Source organism: Phasianus colchicus, chromosome 4 (genome assembly GCF_987193195.1).
Source record: "Phasianus colchicus chromosome 4, bPhaCol1.hap1.1, whole genome shotgun sequence".
Taxonomy (NCBI): domain Eukaryota; kingdom Metazoa; phylum Chordata; class Aves; order Galliformes; family Phasianidae; genus Phasianus; species Phasianus colchicus.
The window spans coordinates 42,785,168-42,803,468 of NC_143439.1; the positions used below are offsets into that span (position 1 = coordinate 42,785,168).

Genomic DNA, 18,301 nt, shown 5'->3' on the forward strand with positions numbered 1-18,301 from the left:
ATGGACTCTTGGCTTACAGTTCCATGAAGAGTAATATTAATTTTCAGCAGCTGAACTTTATTCCTGATTTGTGCTACAGGCTTGCATGTTGTTAGAGCACAGTAAGGGATACAAATTAAACTTGGAAGGGAAATCAGTCTTGGCAGTTAAATTCAGATGATACTAACTAGCTTTTCAGGTCAGTTAACTGTCAGGGAATTTCATTCCAGCTGATGTTGGTTAGCCTTTGCTGGGCCCGTGTGTCTGACTGCATCCCAGGGGTGGTGGTGGTTGATAGGGACCTGCTTGAGCTTTCTGGGAAGTTGCAATCCCAGAGCTCACATTTTAAAGTGTACCAGGTATAACAGAAGGGAAGCCTCTGGGTGCAGATCCATAACCTGATGCTAACTGAAACGTTTGCAGAGGTTTTATGTTCAGTTGTACAGAATCTCCTTGTGATAACTTCTAATAGAGCTAAAGAAGATTTATGTTATCCTTAATGTGTAGTTTTTTATGTGCCCATTAATTACACTGGAGCACAGACAAAATAATTGTTAGAGGTAGAAATGTAAGTATGAGTGTGTGTACTTATATATATGTGCTGGAATATCTATTCATGTTCTAGAGTGCCATTACGGTTACAATGGTACACAAAATCAAATAAATACAGTGGAAGGAATTGCCTTTGAGGCAGTAAATGGTACCAATAGGACCATGTACCCACTGCACTCTACTTTAAAACGTGCACTTAAAACTCCTCACAGTGTCTTTAATTGCATGTCCTGAAAATCGTGCATCTGACAGGCAAACATATTGCCATCCATTTAAGTGATCAGTTAAATTACTTTTAAAATGTTTTTATAGAAAACCATCATATTCTTCATTTTAATTGTCTTCTTTTCACAGTGAAATGCTTTCATCAGTTTCATCTAGTGGACATGCAACACCCACAGACCTGAATAATTCTTGGTCTGGAATAAAAAGCTGTACTACTGGTTTGTCTACTGAAAGAAGTTCTGTTTACTCTTGGAGGGATGATGTATGTCACAAAAGCTTTTACAGTATACTTTATCCAACTATTCTGGAAAAGATTAATTTTTATGGAAAATGGATGTGTCTTTTAGGAGAAGAGTAAATTGCTTTAATCAGTAATAGCCTATTGATTAAGGATATTAATTGAATATTTTAAAAATAGTTTTGTTTGCAAGTTGATAATCAGCTGATATGTTTTGTTTTGTTTTTAAAGAAAAGAATAAATAATGGAATTGAGATGTAGGTAGTCTTAAGATTTTGAGTCCAAGAGAGGGATAAAATGTGTTTTCAAGTAGTGGATAACATAAGTGATGATCTAAATTTGACTATTTTCAATTTTCTGAGTCATTAAGTACATTCATGTGTATGCATGCAGACATCCCAATCTAAATATTTATTTAGCTCTTGCCTAAGCTCAGTGGGGTTGTAGGTGGTGCAGGAATAAGTAAAGCCCATTAGTGAGCCTGACCAAGGGGGCAACCATGGTGGCAGCATTCTGAATAAACCTAAAAACACAGCAGTCAACACCATTTTCATTTTAAAAAGCTATTCATTTATGGTGATGGTGCTTCTTACCTTCTACATCATCTCCTCACCTTTAGGGTACTGCCCCCATCTCCCACTTTCAGCCCTACTGGAGGAAGCCTGATGTGACACTATCTGGCCGAGAGTTATTTTCCCATGTCTTTTCAGTGTGATCCTTGAAGTAGTTGGGGAACTCAGGCAGAAGTGAACAGATGTGCTTTGGACCCTGATTATTTCCATTTCCATTTCAGTCTATCAAAGTATATAATGAACATAGCACATAGTAGCATGAATAGGGTGCCGGAATTCTTCAGCAATGTCTTGTACCTGCCTTGCTGGCCAGAGTCTGGCCCTTTTCTGTTTTCGCATGCTTCTGAACTCATCCAATTCTGGTTGTGCTGAGCTCAGTGAAGAGGTACGTAAGGCAGTTTCTCACACTCAGAGCTGTTTCCCAACCACATGTTATATCTCCTCTTTGCTGTTTTACCCAGAAAGGAAAAGCTCCACTTGAAGAAGCAGGATGCTTTGGTGCCTTGTGTCCCAGAGGTGTATGCTGTATTAAAAAGGGAGTCAGGAGTTGTGATACCTTGTAATTGAGGTTTTCTGTTGGCTGCTCTCAGGCAGCTCTGTTACCCACTGACTTCATAAGAAATGTAGGTTTCTAACTCACTGCTGCAGCATCTCGATCAAGCCATCTGCCTCTCTTTTTGCACTGCAGCATATGAATTTTGTCCAAAGTAGGTAATCTGGGGATCATTTTGAGATGCTCAGCCAAGTGTTAGTTGTCCCATTCTTAAAAATGTTCTTTTAAGTATAAATGTATATTTAAATGTTTACCAACAACTATTAATTTTATGATATGTAGGAATTTGACGAAGCCAACACACAGAGAGTGCATCAGCTGTTCTGGGACATTGATGAAATGCTGTTTGAAGGAAAAGTGACCTCCCAAACTCAGAGCCTGCAGGCAGAATGCGCAGACTGGGTTGAGCGATCTCTTCATCTAAGGTAAGGAAATTTCTTGCTGTTACCTGTTTTAACCAGTTATCACTCTGAGATTTTGGGCTGTCCTGCTATGAACTGTTCCTGATGTGTTGTATCAGCAGCATTCAGTCCATTCTGCAGTCCAGTGTGGACTTGAGCTGTGCCACTGTTGTGTGATAAGTCTGAGTAGTGCACTAGCAGCTAATGCTCTTTATTCTGTTTGATACGGTGATGGCAGGCCAAGATATTTTATCAGGATGAATCAGGATCACCATTTTCATAATGTCTTTTTCTAATTAAAGAATACATCTTGTAAAAAAAACACTTGTTTTTACTGCAAGTGAAGGCATGCTGTCAAATCCCAAGAAATTTAGTGTTAATTCTGTTAGTTATTTATTTTTAGAAAAAGCAAAAAATGAAAGCAACCACATGCTTCAGTTGCACTGCACAGCCATCTCGCTAGGCCATGTAAATCAGTGTTAGCAATGTGTGTAATTAGCCCAGCAATACCTGGTTGAACAGATTTGAGAGTGTATATGTGACTGTTGAGAGTTACTTCGTAAAGATGCGGAAAAATATCTATGTGGCATAATGACCGCTTCCTATAGCACAGAGGGCAGAAGTCAGTGTCATACTGCTTTGAACTGTTCCTGCCTTCATAAGTAAAGACAATTAATTCTTAGAGAGGTTCAGCATCTCTTGGCTGTTCTAGACATTGATCTGCATGTGCTTGTATTCTAGTTAATAATTTGTTAAAATCATTAGAAAGAACTTGTTGATAATGGTGATATGTTTTTAATGCTTTTACATATATCTGCTAGTCACGTGCCTTTGCAAATTAAGCTAAAATTACTTCATGAAGTTTGTCATGCTTTCTCAGGATATAGAGAGGCTTAAGTAAATCTGTGGCACTTTTCACAAGCATTAAGACACATTTTACCTTTTATAGGGGGTGTAAAAATTGATGGAATATTTATAAAATGGAGACAGGCTTTGTACTGTGCAATTCATTGAAAACATTGTCATTTCACAATTTTTAGAATGTTTTAACAAGATGAACTGTTGAACATGATGACCTCCTGTATGTATGATTTTATGATTCAAGTCTGATGCTGGCGGTACTAAGTTCAAGAGTTTGAAACTAAACTGAGTTAATCTGGGAGCTCTGTGTTGTTTTGACCATGGGAATGTAGTATATCCTGTGCTCTTAATAGATTTTATTTGTTCTCTGCGTTCATTTGAAAATATTTCTGATGTATTTTGTTTAATATTTATACATTTATAGTGATCTACCAAGTTTGACTTAACTTGATCTTAAAAATTGTATGCTAGAAACTCCTCTTGCATAAGTCAGTTTAACTTTAATGACTTAAATACTAGACAGTACTAGTGTATTACACAAGACTCTGCATCCTTCATGAAGTATTCAAAGAAATAGTATCTGAAGTGTGCTGTTGCATTGCCTACTGTTTGCAGTTACTTGCATTTTTGATATTTTCATGTCAGATGGATTTCTCTCTAAGGTCTCTCTCTCTCTCTTTCTCTCTTTCTCTTTTTTTCTTCAGGGTTCTGGGAAAGCAGCTCCTGTCACCAAAGAATGAAGGTTTTCAGTACTTCGAAAGCAGAAGTGATAGCTCTGTGGATACTAAGTGTTTACCTAGTCTTCATGAATGTACTAGTAACATAAAAGAGTATGTTAATGTTTCTAACTTTTCTATTTTTTCAGAAATCTTACTTCTTAATTTTACTAAAAATTTTCAGTGTAATTAAATATATGCTTCTTTCTTTGAGTATTTAATTCTCATTTTATTGGCAATTTTTCAGACTCTGCATTTCTGGCTCTAAGTTGATTCCTAAAGTATCTCCAGTACTGAAGTCACCAAGTTCACGTTCCACTGTAATTCATGGCTCTGAGTCATCCACATATTCATTCCTGGAAGAAGAAATCTATGATGCTGATGGAAAAGTGGAAGAATATCTCGCCTTTGACATCAAGGAGCTGTAAATAACAGATATATATATGTTTGTTTGTTTGTTTTTAAGAATAACATGAAAAAATCTCATTGAGCCCAGTCAGGGTTCATAAACTGGATTTCTCTTCTTAAAATACAGTTCCTTCTGTTTCTTTATTCAGTACCACAGTGGTCAAAGCATTCAGTGGCATGTGAAGGACTAGGAACGTTGTCATTCTAGTGGTTCCAAACTCACATATCTCATGTCAGAGAAATGTCTCGTAACCACTAATTGCTTTGGGGCATTTTTTGCATGGAGATCAAAAAAAAAAGTCTATTTAATTTTGACACAGGCTGTAAAATGAAGGAATCTGCTTTCTTTATGTGAATGCCTTGACCACCAGATTGCTTAGGGTCATCACACTGGATGTACTTTCAGTGTCTGCCCTAATGAATCTTAAATCCTTGTTGTGCATTGTAGAACAGCTTTGCAAGAGGTGCAGGATACAGCCTGCATTTAGAACATTCTCTTAAGTGATGAGTAGTACAAGTGTCTTCTTGAATATGCAAAACAGTTTTCCAGTGGACTGGTTGAATGTTCCAGCAACTAGGCTGCTGGGCAGAAGAAAGATCATAACATGCTATTTTCTAAAAGACCTCTGTGGAGGGCAGACTTTAGTAGGACTAGTAGGGCACAAAGTTTATCTTTCATGTTCAAGCTTGATGCATTTGCAGAAAAAGACATGCTTCTGAAAAGATGAGGAACCAGTGAGATCCAGATAGACAATTTAGTGCTATTTTTTAAAAAGGATATGGGCACATGCTTTTTTGGAAAGGTTTGGGGATTAAATGTCCTCCTAGAAGTTAAGAATCGCTTTGTTTTACTGCATAAGCAAAATGATTGGAAGAGGGATCTAAGTGAATGTGTGTTTCCCTTCTTTGTGCCTCTTGTTTCGTGTCTCTCTTCAATTCAATTCTGAAATACATGGGCTGCTTGAAAAGTAATGCCTCCCATTTCATTATTTGGTCCACAATGTGAGAAGTGGATGTTGTTGGTATGAGAGTAGAGGTTGCACCTTCCCACCACTATTCCATTACATGTTGTTGCTGTGTGATGAATGGCAGCAGAGGGACAGTCTGACAGAAAGATGCCTAGCATGGAAGTGCATATGAAGCAAAAATGTGTCACCAAGTTCCTCTGTGTGGAAACAATTGCACCCATTTACATTTATCAATGCTGCTGAATGTTGATGGAGACCAAAGAGTGGATGTGAGCACAGTGAGGCTCTGAGTGGTGCATGCAGCAGTGACAACAATGCTTCACATCCAGTGGTGCAGATTTTTATAAGCATGGCATACAGGATCTTGTTCGTCTCCAGTGAAAATGCATAGTTGATGGTGGTGGCTATGTTGAAAAATATCCTTCTGTAGCTGTGAATTTGCTTTATCAAATAATATAGTTGTGCTCTTTTTATCTGCTGTAGTTTTCTTGGAGGCATTACTTTCAGAGTGACCTATGTATATTTATGCTGTTTAACTTAAATATTGGACATAAAGTTGTTTCTTTGATCACTAGTGGATTGTTGCAGATGTATACAGGTACACAGGACTTGATGAAAAAGACGTGTTATATTTTATTAGTGATGATGAGTGTTTGGAGCAAAAGAAAGTACATCTTGCTGAGAAGAGGAGTAAGCATGGCATTCCTCCTGTTTCTCCAATGGCTTGTATCAGGGATGCTGTGGCTTCTGAAATATTTGATCATTTATGGAGTAATGTAATTGGAATATTGGAGGAACTGATTAAAAAACATTTGGAAACGAATGTCACAGGTATTTGATATTTTTTAGATACAAAGTTCATAACATCTAACTTGGATAATTATTTTTTCCCTATAAGTGAAACTTGAGAAATATGTATATTTGTAGTGCAGCATTGTTATATACAAAATGCCTTACCAGAAACCACCCTACAAATGTACATAAAATGATTTCCTACTAATTTGTAGCAAGTTTTGCTTTAGAAGTGTAAAAAAAGTCAGAATATTGATTTAAAGAACTCTGTTGCTGGAGATGATGTGCTTTTGTTTTTAAATCACTGCTACAAACTGATGCCATTAGCAGGGGATTGCTGGCAACATAGTGTGAATCTGGGAATTTGAGTTTCTATAGAAATAAGATGGTGATTTATACTCAATACAAAAAGAAGTTGGTTCATTCTATCAGAAAATGATAGGTTCAAGACTTCTATATTTTTTTCTCTTTAAAAAAGATAATCTTTGGGAATTTTAAAATAATATTCCAAGAATGTTTAGCAGTATTTTCTTAAGAAAACAGACAAACTAAAAAGCATAAACAAATAGGAAATTCTTTCAGAAAAACAACATTTAATCATTTTCAGTTGATTTTTAAATATCGTGGAAACTTAAAACTGTATCAAATTATCTACTGTGAAGATTAATATTGCTAGAATCTCAGAAAATGCTGTTAAAATACAAAATGCATTTTATTCCCTCTATTTTTATTTTTTCTCTATTGTGCAGAGAGTGCCAAGCAGGCAGGAAAACGTCCAGCTGTTCGTGTTACAGCAGATGTTGGCAGTGTCCTCCTTTCCAGAGGCTCTGAAGCACGAAGTGTGTCTTTTGGATCTCATTTAGCTTCATCACAGGTAAAAATAACCTCAAGGAACCTTTGTTTTTAAAAGATCAAACAAACAAACAAAAAAAATGAAAACCAACCCAACCTAATTTGATAAAATAAGTACTGGCATTTAAAATGGTGGTTAAATGTCCCCACTCCCCCATCACTTATTTGGTGGTTCCTAAGGGCAGCATTATCACTAAAGTATTGCTGAAGCTGATTTAAGAATAAAAAAAATAACAAACTCAACAGACCACAATTTTTTTAGAAATTGAATTTTATGAAAGCCTGTATATTCCCTCCCTAGAAACTAATTCTGCTTTTATCACAGTCAGAATTCATAGAATTTAGATAATCAAATCAGCCTCTTCCCTGGACTGCGGGGATGTAAAACTGCAACTTGCTTCAAGTGCTTTACTCAAAATCCTGTGACTTTCAGACTCATTTCTTTTCACCTCTGCTGCCTTTTTCACATGGGGGCTTTGCAGTACACTGCAGTGCTGACAGTAGGGCTTGCCTGTTTTTTCAGTAGCTTTTGTTCGTATTGATAAAATGCCTTTTTTTTTTTTTTGGTCCTGCCTAGTGCCTTTTCCCTCTGTCCCTTGGCTCCTGTTTTGCACATCTTGGTTCTTTTCTTTCTAGCCTCTATTTCTTTCTTTCTTTTTTCTCTCTCTCTCTTTTTTTTTTTTTTTCTCATCTATGTATTCAGTGCAAGCAACTTCGTTCTATCCCATCTGATCTTTCTCCAACATTGGTTAAAGTAGCAAGAAGTAGTCCCAGCAGCAAAAAGAAGTGATATGCTCAGATAAGTGATGTTCAGGCTCTGCAGTCCTGGGTTGGACTGTGCTGAGTGAAAGTTAGAGAATTTAATTCCTGTTAAAACTGAATCTTATGTTGTAAATAAAAATAAAGCTCAGTAACACCTCAGTTTTCTGATATTTTTCTGAAATAATAAAGGTAATGTATTTGCTCCATTTGCTACTTCTGTTGAACTGTCTAAACAGAAGCCTCTCTAAGCAAACAAGTAGAGTATCTTTTAACTATGGGCTTTTGGAGGTCTTCTCTCTTTCTCTCTCTCTCTCCCTCTCTTTATCACTCTCTCTCTTCCTCTTTCACTCTCTAATTTACACACACACACACACACACACACACACAAAATAGAAAGAAAAGTTAATGTGTAGTTGTTGCTGTTACTAGGTTCATCATTTCTCCAGCAGCTTCTGTAGTGACTTGAATGGAGTGATGACAATTCAGGCAAAACCACTCCAACAGAGGCACTTTGCAGTACAAAAAATACAGTAAGTATTGATAGGAAACTTTCTAAAATTCTATAATTCAAATAATGTTAAAGATGTTTTACAGCTATGAAGAAGCAGACTTCCTTGTGTGCATCACAAATGTGACTGAATGTTCAGATTTGAAGATTACAATGATACTCTGTTAACAAATATATATATTTTTTTCTTAACTTTTATGGATTTTTTTCCCCCCATCTCATTCTCCTTTCTTTTTTCCCAGGAATGAACAAGAAGGCAAACCACATAGCATTAGCTCCAGTGCTCCAAATTCAGTGCACACTAGTCTGGGGAGAATTGCTGATAACCATGTTCTCTCATCATCTCGGGTACTGCTGGCATCTGCTAGGAAGCTACCAAGCCATCGTAGGTTACCTTCTCTCACTTCTGATCAACTCTCCTCAAAAGCTCCTAATATGTACAATGGTGAAATCCTTAGGGGGACTAAATTGTGAGTTTTTTCATTTTATTTTCTGCTTTCCTCAGAACTTTACTGAACTTTCACCAGTGAAGGATTTTGGAAAATACTTGAGAACTAATCAAAGATTTATTATTTTATCTAAAATTCAGAGATAAAAATGCAGCAAGCAGAACAGTGTTTTTTTGAGGAGGGGCATTTCTTTGGTTTTTTTTCTTTTGTTTTCTGTTTTGTTACATTAAGTGCTGTTACTTTCTGTGCTGAACTCTATTAAGAAATGTACTGCTTAATAACTTCACATTACTTCACTGAAGAAGTCTTGAATATGAATTTTCCTAAAAGACAATCTCTTAAAATTCTGTAGGGGTGCTAGCTTGGATCATTTATCTTCTGGTTCTGCACATACAGCCCGAAACAAGTTACCACCAATAAACTTGGAGGCTGTTAAACAGTATCCTTCAGTTGTACCTCGGTTGCAGCAGAGCTCTGTAAGTCGTTTATTTTTGTACTGGTATAGAACCTCTAGCTGTTTGAAAATAAGTAAATTGCTTGTTATCACTGGTTGGGAAGGGGAAGGGGGGGGAGGAAAGAAACAAGAACAGCCAACCGACCAGATTTGTATTTCTATGAATATGGATTTAAAAAGCTCTTTTCAGTGTCTTGGTCTGTCTGTGTGTGTATAAGAAGTAGAAAATGATACTGACTGGGATTAACACTTATCAGGTTTATTCTGGCCTATTTTTGAACAACAGAAAAAGTAATAAGCAACAAGAATAGAAGTAAATTGGTGTAGTATTCTTTCTCTTCAGAATACAATTTTGAATTTAGACACCAGTAAAGTCATTTTTTTCTAATATAGGCCTTCTAGGAATTATAAAGTAGTATAGATGAATACAGATTCAAATCTGTTTGAAAAGCATGAGTAGGTTTAAATGACCTTAATTCAGCACTTGTGGTTAGTGAGAAAATATTTTCCTTTTCTTCATCTTTTATGACTTTTTTAATGGTAATGTACAAATTACGTTAACCAGTTCAGTTGCTGTGTTCTTCCAATGCTCTTTTTGATTTTTCTCAGTATCGAGGACAATATGCTCATAGCAGAGTCTCAAGTGCAGTAACTGGCAATACAGAGCAACAGCCAGTCAGAGAACGAACTGTTACTGATCGGTTTTCAAGGCCCAGTACAACTCATACGTTCAGGGTATGTCATGCTGTGAACACCCATTTGTGCCTATTGCTGGTGTATAGGTCTTTTTTGCTGGATCTCTTCTGATTTCTTATGTACATGGATTTCTGCTACTTCTAGAGAGCAGGATGCTCAAAGGCTTTTTGAGGATGTGGATGTTTGCAAAGCAGGACTAATGTATGAGGAAGGAATTTCCTCAAGTCTAATACAGCAAACAGATTTTTTGAGGATATCTGCATGGAAGAGTGCAGGTTTTAGTACTGTTTGTAGCTTTGCATAGTCAATATCATACTATCAAATAGTATTTATTTTGTTTTTACAGGCAGACAGATCTCAGAAAAGATCACTAACTCCCATGGATTTTTCTAACCACAGAGGAACAAGTCAAGGATTTTTAATAGGTAAGCAAAGTGAGAATGACTTGAAAGGTGGAAGGCTAGCAAAACCTACTGACCCATTCTACAATGGAGAAATGAAGCGCTCAAGGAGAGCCATCTCAACATGAAAGAATAGGTGTGCTTGGCAGTATCTGCTGGGCCTCATTTTGAAGTTTGCTCACACTACTTGTTCAGAGATGGTCCTAAAAATCCACCAAAGGATCTTTTGGTTGTCAGAATTTGAAAGAAAAATATTTCCCACTCCTCCAATACTTTAGTAGAGATTTCAGTGTATTTACAGTTACGGCAAGATTATGTGGTGTACAGGCTAATTATCTGATTATACTAATTATCTGATTGTAGTAATTAATTTATATAAGAGATGCTGTGAAAATAGAGACAGGTTAGCAAGTATTGATCTGAGCAAGCTGGCGGCAGTGACTCATACATAACACATGAATGTGTTGCTGTTTCTACCGCTATTAATGAACACCATTTTATATTTTCTAGGCTCACAGCACTACTACAGATCCTGTCATAGAAATCCTCTAATTTCACGGAAGAGATTTCAGATTACTTCTTAATCAAGACTAGAAAGAAAGAGAAGCCCTCTGCACTGAATGGAAGACTAAAGCGCTCTATTTGCCAGCTAGTATCTTGTTTGACAAAGAACACATGCAGTATGGTGGTTATTGCTGAACCCTGTGATCCTCCAGAATACCTATATTACCTTGTTTTAAAGTTGTCTAAATCAGATGTTAGATTAAAAATTAGAGCAATATAGAATGAATGCACTCTTTGCAGAGTCAAGATGCTGCTATACTTTCTTCTCAGGCACTCTTCCTCTTTCTATCTTTCCTTATGGAGTTGTTATTCTACCTGTAGAAGTAAATAAGTTATGTTTATGCTGTGAAGTCCTGTTCCTACTTTTTCATTTTTTTTCTCGGTGTTAAAAATGCTCTGGTCTACCCGGACATCAGTTCTATATAGAACGTATAAACAAGAGTTAGCTGCATCTCCTATTCAACACCTGTTCCAACATTTCTGCATTTTTATTCTTTCTGCTTATTGCAGTAAATATTTTCTTTGTAAATATTTTCTTGTAAATATTTTCTGTCCTTTATTTTTCTTCTTCCTTTAATCCTTTTGATATGAAATTGTTTCACTGCTTCTTAAGCTGTTCTATGCATCATTTGCTGTAGAACTGCTGGGATAAACTGTGGTTATAGGAAGCAGTGTTTGGCCAAACATATTTGTAGATCCTGAATAATTGAACCTGATTGCTGATGTGTGAGTAAGACAGTTTACCCCTTCTTGAGATTTCTTATAAAATATTGGCTGTTACTGTACAAATTAGACCTATTTTTGGTATGCTAGCAAAATGGGAAGAAGAGATTTGGGTTATTTTCTGCCCAAAGATCACAGTCCTTTACATGTCCCTAGCTATTAATACTGCATGCATGCAGTCAGTGATTCCTCCATCCATCATACCCAGAAATTTAAGTAGATGAAGTAGAAGAGCTGTTGAAAACAAGGAAGAGAAAAACAGTTATTTGTCTGAATAATAATAATAGCATCGGGTTCTTGTACTTAGAAACTAACGCTAGTTCTCATCATTTCTTTTTTATGAATGTTTGAGGCTTGGTAATTCAAGGCAAAGAGTTTGTAATATATCTATTTTATATCTGTACTGTTAATAAGATTTCTGGTTTGTATAAATGGTCATCAAATGCTGCATTCTTTTGAGTAAATGAAAGCATTTTTAAGTTACGTTCCTGGTTTGTGCTATTTATTGGTTGTGCTATTTATTCAGTGTTGGTATTTTGATATATTGTCTTACAAAGCAGAAGACTTCTTTGGTATTGCATGTCAATTTAATTCAGTTTGTTCAAAAATGTCAGGTCACAATTCCATGTGATCTCAAAATTCAGACTTAAGTATTCTACAAAAGCTTGCTCCTAATGTTGTTCTTGTGAGTTCTTTCTCCTGTGCTATATAAATATGCACAAGACTGTATGGAAAAGATGGTAAAATATATCTCTTACCATCCCATGCACTCCATGGTAACCCTGATGTTAGGTTATTGAGTAAGTGAAAACAGAAGTTATGTGCTTGTTTAGTTCTATAATGACAAAAGTGGAAACTACCTCATTGGAGAGATCTGGCACTTTGTAAAAGAGAGAAGGTTGCTGTCACCTGAGGACCTTTGGAATTAGACACTGGAGAGGAGAGCAGCAAAACATCTGCTTCAGAAGGTTAGTATCAAAGAAAAGATCCTGTGTATTACTGGAGGCACAATGGAGACTATTAATGTGGCACAGGAGAGGGAACATGGAATGGGTGACTTCAACTGCCAGAATTATAGTGCTTTCCGTCAGATTTTGGGCTTCCAACAGAATCATGGATTGTCCTACCCTGGTAGTCAGTGCATTGGATAGAGTTTTCCACAATTCCTTTCTATTTCTTTTTATTTTTTTTTATTTTGGAGGGGGTTGGAAAGTGGAAATGGTTGAAGTAATGAGTTTCACTTCTCATACTAGCAGCATACCTAAGTATTTATTTGGCACACCTCTGCACCAAGCTTCGGGCTTTGAAGCCCAGGTAGCATTATGAGGATGGAGGATGCCTAAGCTTTTCAGCATTGACAGTGTCTTTTCAAATGAAGACATACTATGATGTCATCTTTATTCAGGTGAGAGCTGTTGCCTGCTCTAAAAGTAATGCCTCCTATGTTATTAATTTGGCCCACAAGGTCAGAGGCATATGTTGGTGATATGGCAGTAGAGGATGAACCTTTCCACTAATATCGTGTTAAATTTTGTTGCCATGTGTCAGATGGCAGCAGAGGGACAGTCTGACAAACCGACATCTGACATGGAAGTCACATGAAGCAATGATGTGAAACTGAATTCCTCCATGTGGAAAATATGGCACCCACTGACGTTCACTTTTGCTTGCTAAATGTTTATGGAGATCAACCAGTGGATATGAGCACAGTGTGATTGTGGTTGGTTCATTTTAGCAGTGACGGTACCTACAATGTGTCACCTCTGCTCATGCAGATTTTTATGAGCACAGAATCCAGGCTCTTGTTCACTGCTGGTGAAAATGCATAGCTAATGGTAGTGACTATGTTGGAAAACATTGTTTTGTAGCTGAGAGTTTGTTCTATCAAGTACGGCTATTGTTATTCTCTTTGTGTCTGTAGCAGTTTCCATAGAAATAAATAGGAGCTGTTACTTTTGGAGCAACCTATGTACAAAATTACTTGTTTTCCTATGCCTTTCAACACATTTTCTGCTTTAATCCTGTTGTAATCATGCATGTGGATATCAACTGCAAATGAATTATGGTGATTGCCAAGTCAGCAACTAGTTTATCTTTCTTACCATGAATGCTGTGTTTTTTTACAATGGATGGCAGAAATGCCCTGTAAGCCTTAGCAAAGAACTAACATAAAGAATGTATCACAGTTTGTTTTTCAGAATATGTTGTGTACTTCTCTTTTGACATTCTGTTGTACCAGATCCATTTCACCCTTGCTCTGCTATAGGAGTTATTTTTCTTTCATCAATGATGATTTCATTGATTTCCTCATCTGCTTAGTGACAGGCAAAAGCCTGTTACCTTAGTTACCTTAGCCTGTGGACTGACACAACTGCTTGATAGTGTGGCAACTCAAACACACAGACTTTCACTTAAATAAGAGGCTGGGTAAAAGAAGATTTGCCCTATTACACATGTTTATGAAGGCAAACTGAGAGAACTGGTAGTGTCTACTGAAGCACAAGACTGAGCAAATGGCTCTCTGGGCAAAAAAGGTATAGCCCCACAAGCTAACCACAACCTGATAAGAACTATTAAAAGATATGTGTCTCTCTTGCAGAATATTCTCCTTTGGAGCTCAGTGAGCAAAGGTTTGTAATGATTGTGAGCCTCAGGGACACCAGATTTCTCATTTCTTCTATTTAGGTGTATCTTGTGTTTGTATCAGCATCACCACTGCCAGCCGCTGGTAGGTACCTGCAGTGTTAGCTCTGCTGTATTTCACTGTTTTTTTTTTTGTTTGTTTGTTTGTTTGTTTTTGTTTTTTTTTTTTGTTTTTTTTTTTTTGAGTTATTTTTCCCCCTGGAAGGAATTGTCAGCAGTCAGAAACACAGATTATTTGCTCAGAATCATGATTAACCATTTCTTCTATTTATCAGCTTCATGATAATGAGCAAAGAATGTAAAGAAGTATGTAATTACCTAGATGATCTCCTTGCTGCAATGCAGAAGGTGTGCCTCTTAGTACAACCCACTTCCCCACTTCCCTTCTTTCCTCCTTCCCTCTTTCCCTCCCTCCCACCTGAACAAAAGAGGGAGCTGATGGGAATATAACTCACTGCATTTATAAGACAAGGTATGGTATATATCTGCTTCTTTCTGTAATTAATCATTACAAATAACAGTGTTAGTAGCAAAGTTCATTGCCAGCTGTTTACTGTGCAGAAAAAATGCAAGTCAGCTCTTATGATAATGTGCTGACTAGGAGACTGCAGGAATGAAGTGCTAAAATTTATTCCACTCTGCTATCAAGAGTAATTTTAATTAATTGTTCCTTCCTTAGCTTCTGATGTTCTTTCTCTATCTGTATTTCTTCTCTTAATTGTTAGTATACTCCTGAGGCAGTAAAAGCAGCAGAGCTTATGATCACAGTCACAAAACCACAGAATGATTTGAGTTGAAAGGGCCATTAAAGCCCACCCAGTTCCAAATCCCTACCATGGACAGGGCTGCCAACTGATAGGTAATGCTGCCCAGAGCCCCATCCAACCTGCAATGCTTCCAGGGATGGGGCATCCACAGCTTCTCTAGTCAGCCTGTGCTAGTGCCTCACCACCTTAAGATTGAATGATGATTTAAAGCCATTTTCCCTTATGCTTTCACTACACTTCCTGATAATGAGTCCTCCTCTTCAGTTTTTCTGTAGGCCCCCTATGGAAGGTCTCTGTAAGGTCTCTCTGGAGGCTTCTCCAAGTCTGGGTAGCCCCAGTTCCCTTACCTTGTCGCCTATCTTAGGAGAAGTGCTGCAGCCCTCTGGTAATGCCTGTAGCCTCCTCGGGACTTGCTCCAACAGGTCCATATCCTTCATGTGCTGGGGGCCCCAGAGCTGAATGCAGTACTTCTGGAAGGGCCTCATCAGAGTGGAGTAGAGGGGGACAGTCACCTCCCTTACCGCTTCTGATAATGTGTATTTTACTTCTACCCAAGCACTGTGCAAGTTGCTTGCTGACCTTAACTACATCCTCCTTAGAATCTGACATCGCTGGGAGCAGCTGCAGAGAAACAGCCTGTGCCTCTCTATCAGGTTCCTGTGCTGCCACCAGGTCAGTATGTCTGTGACACTGGTGCTGGTTGCTGTTAGTTATGTTACACGACTTTAGCCAATGGCTGAGAATTCAACAGTGACATGAGCAAAAGCTGAATGGAGAAGCATGTGTGATGCCTCCCTCCTCTCACAACCAAACTAAAAGGGAGTCAGTCCCCATCTCAAGAACTTCAGGCACTGTGTGGCAGAACACTGCAGCAACCTCTGCCCCGAGCATTCAAAAATGCATGAAGAATAACAACAGCAATGAAGCTGTTAAAAGCACTCATCCTCCCCATATAATCTCAAAGATTTTCTCTTAAAGTGATTTGAGGAAAGTTTTGGTCTGTGAAGGCTCCTGTTCTTTGTTTGAAGTGGTGCATGGAAATGGTGCTGTTCCTTGAGCCCTGCCTGCTCCGCTGTCCCAGACTGCACACAGGCAGCTTCTCCACATTCTTGCTTATGTCATTGTTTATTTTTGTGGTCTAGAGCTGTGCCTCTGTGTACTGTGTTAGCTCCGCCTCCCGCTCAGGGACAGATTCAGGCTCTCTGCTCACTACCAAGTGGCAGCAGAGGGAGTAGGCAGTGCCAACTGGGACTGGCCCAGGGGCCAGAGCTGCTGGCAGGGAACAAGGCTTGGTCTGGAGCAGGGAGATGGCAACAGAGATCATGCTAGGAACCATGGAGGGAATGCAGCTGCTGCCCTGGGTGGCTGGAGCCATCACCCTGCTGCTGACAGTGGTGACAGTACGCTCCCTACCCTCCTTGATGAATTACTGGTGGTGGTGGCGGGTGATGAAGCCCATCCCAGGCATCAGCCCATGCTACCCCTTTGTGGGAAATGCTCTCCTGTTGGAGCGGAAAGGAGAAGGTAAGGACGGCTCACCTGCCAGTTGTGGGGTATTGGCACTACGTGGGGCTTGATACAGGAACCAGCCTTGGGAAGGTGTGTGGGTGGCCAAGTCATGGCTGGTGGCAGGTGGCAGAATGTGCCATTGCCTATAGGTATCTCTTGGACTGTGGACTCCTACAGAGGAAAACTGAGAAATGAACAGTGGAGGAGAGAAACAAAATGTTATAAATGTGGTATTACTATTAGTGAAAGATTAGTTGGAGGTTGAATCTGATAGTGTTTTTCAGGTACTAGTGCTTGACTTGGGACTCTTTCTTGCTCTTAGAGATGGGGAGTGAAAATGCTGTCAAACATATTTTTGCAGGAAGTGTGCTGGGCTGTCTCCACAGGAAGTACTGTTTCTTAATACAGACCACTGTATCCATAGCACCGGTCATATCTGTAATCCAAACACAGCTTTAGCTTGGGAAGCAGAAGTACTTCAACAACATTTTTTTCCTTAGTGAGAAAGTGCAAGGGAATTCCAGCAAGCTAAACTACTATGTCGTTTTCAGATTTAGCTCTCCATTAGGTTTCTGCATTTGATTAAAAATAACTTATTATTTGCAAAAATAGCAATTTTTACTGTACCTGTGTTGATCAGTAGTGCCTTCTTTCAGCCAGATTCTTAGATACCCTCTGATGTGAAAACTTCTCCAGCTGTGCTGTCAGTGCAATAGTAGTTTCTTTCTCAGTGTATCTATGTGTGTCAGCCTGCTCTGTGCACTCATGTTCCTGGCTCTGTTAGGTCTGATGCAAAAAGAGAGTCACAGGAAGTACATGGAAGTAATGAGAACAAGCATAGCATGGATCTACACACTGTTCAGTGCTGACACAGAGATGTTCCCTCTGCCTTTTCACAATGTGTACCCTAGCATCCTATGGAAACATAATGTTTCCTCTATATATAACCTTGCTTCTCCTACATACAGAAATGAGAGACCTTGGTTGGAAGTGAGCAGGATCAGAATTTAGTGCCATTAGAACTTTGCATAAGGCTAGCGAATGCTGTATTTGGGTATCTATCGGGAAACCAATCATCATTCTTTCCCTTCCATTTTGGGACCTTTGACTTTTGAACTCTACATAGGCACTGGGAGGAGGTCATTTGTTTTTTAATCTGGTTTGTGAAAGGGCAAAGACAGATTTAATCCTTACACATCTTGATAGCAGTCACCTCCTCTAGAACTCCAGAGCCAGCCTGATTGCCTTCTGTGATGAGATAATGGGACCTGTGGGCTAGGAAAGAACATAGACACCGTGTAATTGGGTTCAGCAAGGTCTTTGATATCATATCCCATGCTTCTGTATAGCTGAACTAGAAAGATACTGACTGAGTGGATAACAAGAAGGGTGGAGTACTGATTGTCTCACTACTATGAAATCCAACTGGCAGCTGTGCAATGGCGCAATCTCTCATGTGATTCATGGCATAGATGATCCCATGAGCATTTGTGCCCTTAGAGATAAGGGCATCTGAATTGCTAAGTCCACAGTGTCTTTGTAAACAGCCATTTATCCTTCAATAATGTTTCTAGAATGATGAGAGTTGTTTGATCCTTCAATAGCCTGCTTTTAAAGTCCTCTGCCATTATCAGCTACTAAATTTTTTGAGTGATAATGGTTCCTGCACAATGCTCTGCCATTACTGTGTGCTGTGTATCACAAGTGT

The 18,301-nt window shown here is 38.5% G+C and overlaps 2 protein-coding genes and 1 long non-coding RNA gene across 6 annotated transcripts in view; 2 read left to right on the plus strand and 1 right to left on the minus strand.

Moving 5' to 3' along the window:
• The window catches only part of FAM149A (family with sequence similarity 149 member A), a 26,010-nt gene extending 14,554 nt beyond the window's left edge, over positions 1-11,456 (plus strand). For all 4 annotated transcript variants that reach the window (XM_090139353.1, XM_090139354.1, XM_090139356.1 and 1 more), the window contains exons 3-14: positions 886-1,018; positions 2,402-2,544; positions 4,086-4,211; positions 4,345-4,521; positions 6,114-6,304; positions 7,015-7,139; positions 8,309-8,409; positions 8,630-8,857; positions 9,189-9,312; positions 9,900-10,025; positions 10,333-10,411; positions 10,898-11,456. In XM_090139353.1, the coding sequence (XP_089995479.1) occupies positions 886-1,018; positions 2,402-2,544; positions 4,086-4,211; positions 4,345-4,521; positions 6,114-6,304; positions 7,015-7,139; positions 8,309-8,409; positions 8,630-8,857; positions 9,189-9,312; positions 9,900-10,025; positions 10,333-10,411; positions 10,898-10,971 (1,627 nt within the window). In that variant the 3' untranslated portion in view covers positions 10,972-11,456. The remainder of the gene's footprint in view (positions 1-885; positions 1,019-2,401; positions 2,545-4,085; positions 4,212-4,344; positions 4,522-6,113; positions 6,305-7,014; positions 7,140-8,308; positions 8,410-8,629; positions 8,858-9,188; positions 9,313-9,899; positions 10,026-10,332; positions 10,412-10,897) is intronic.
• Positions 7,111-17,966, minus strand: LOC149918219 (uncharacterized). Its single transcript, XR_016466150.1, has 3 exons — positions 17,221-17,966; positions 16,624-16,777; positions 7,111-7,160 (listed from the first exon to the last, which is right to left on the minus strand). It is a non-coding gene; the product is annotated as an uncharacterized LOC149918219 (long non-coding RNA).
• The window catches only part of CYP4V2 (cytochrome P450 family 4 subfamily V member 2), a 12,398-nt gene continuing 10,364 nt past the window's right edge, over positions 16,268-18,301 (plus strand). Inside the window, exon 1 of the mRNA XM_031608829.2 lies at positions 16,268-16,608. Coding sequence (XP_031464689.2) covers positions 16,392-16,608 — 217 coding nt within the window. The 5' untranslated portion in view covers positions 16,268-16,391. The remainder of the gene's footprint in view (positions 16,609-18,301) is intronic.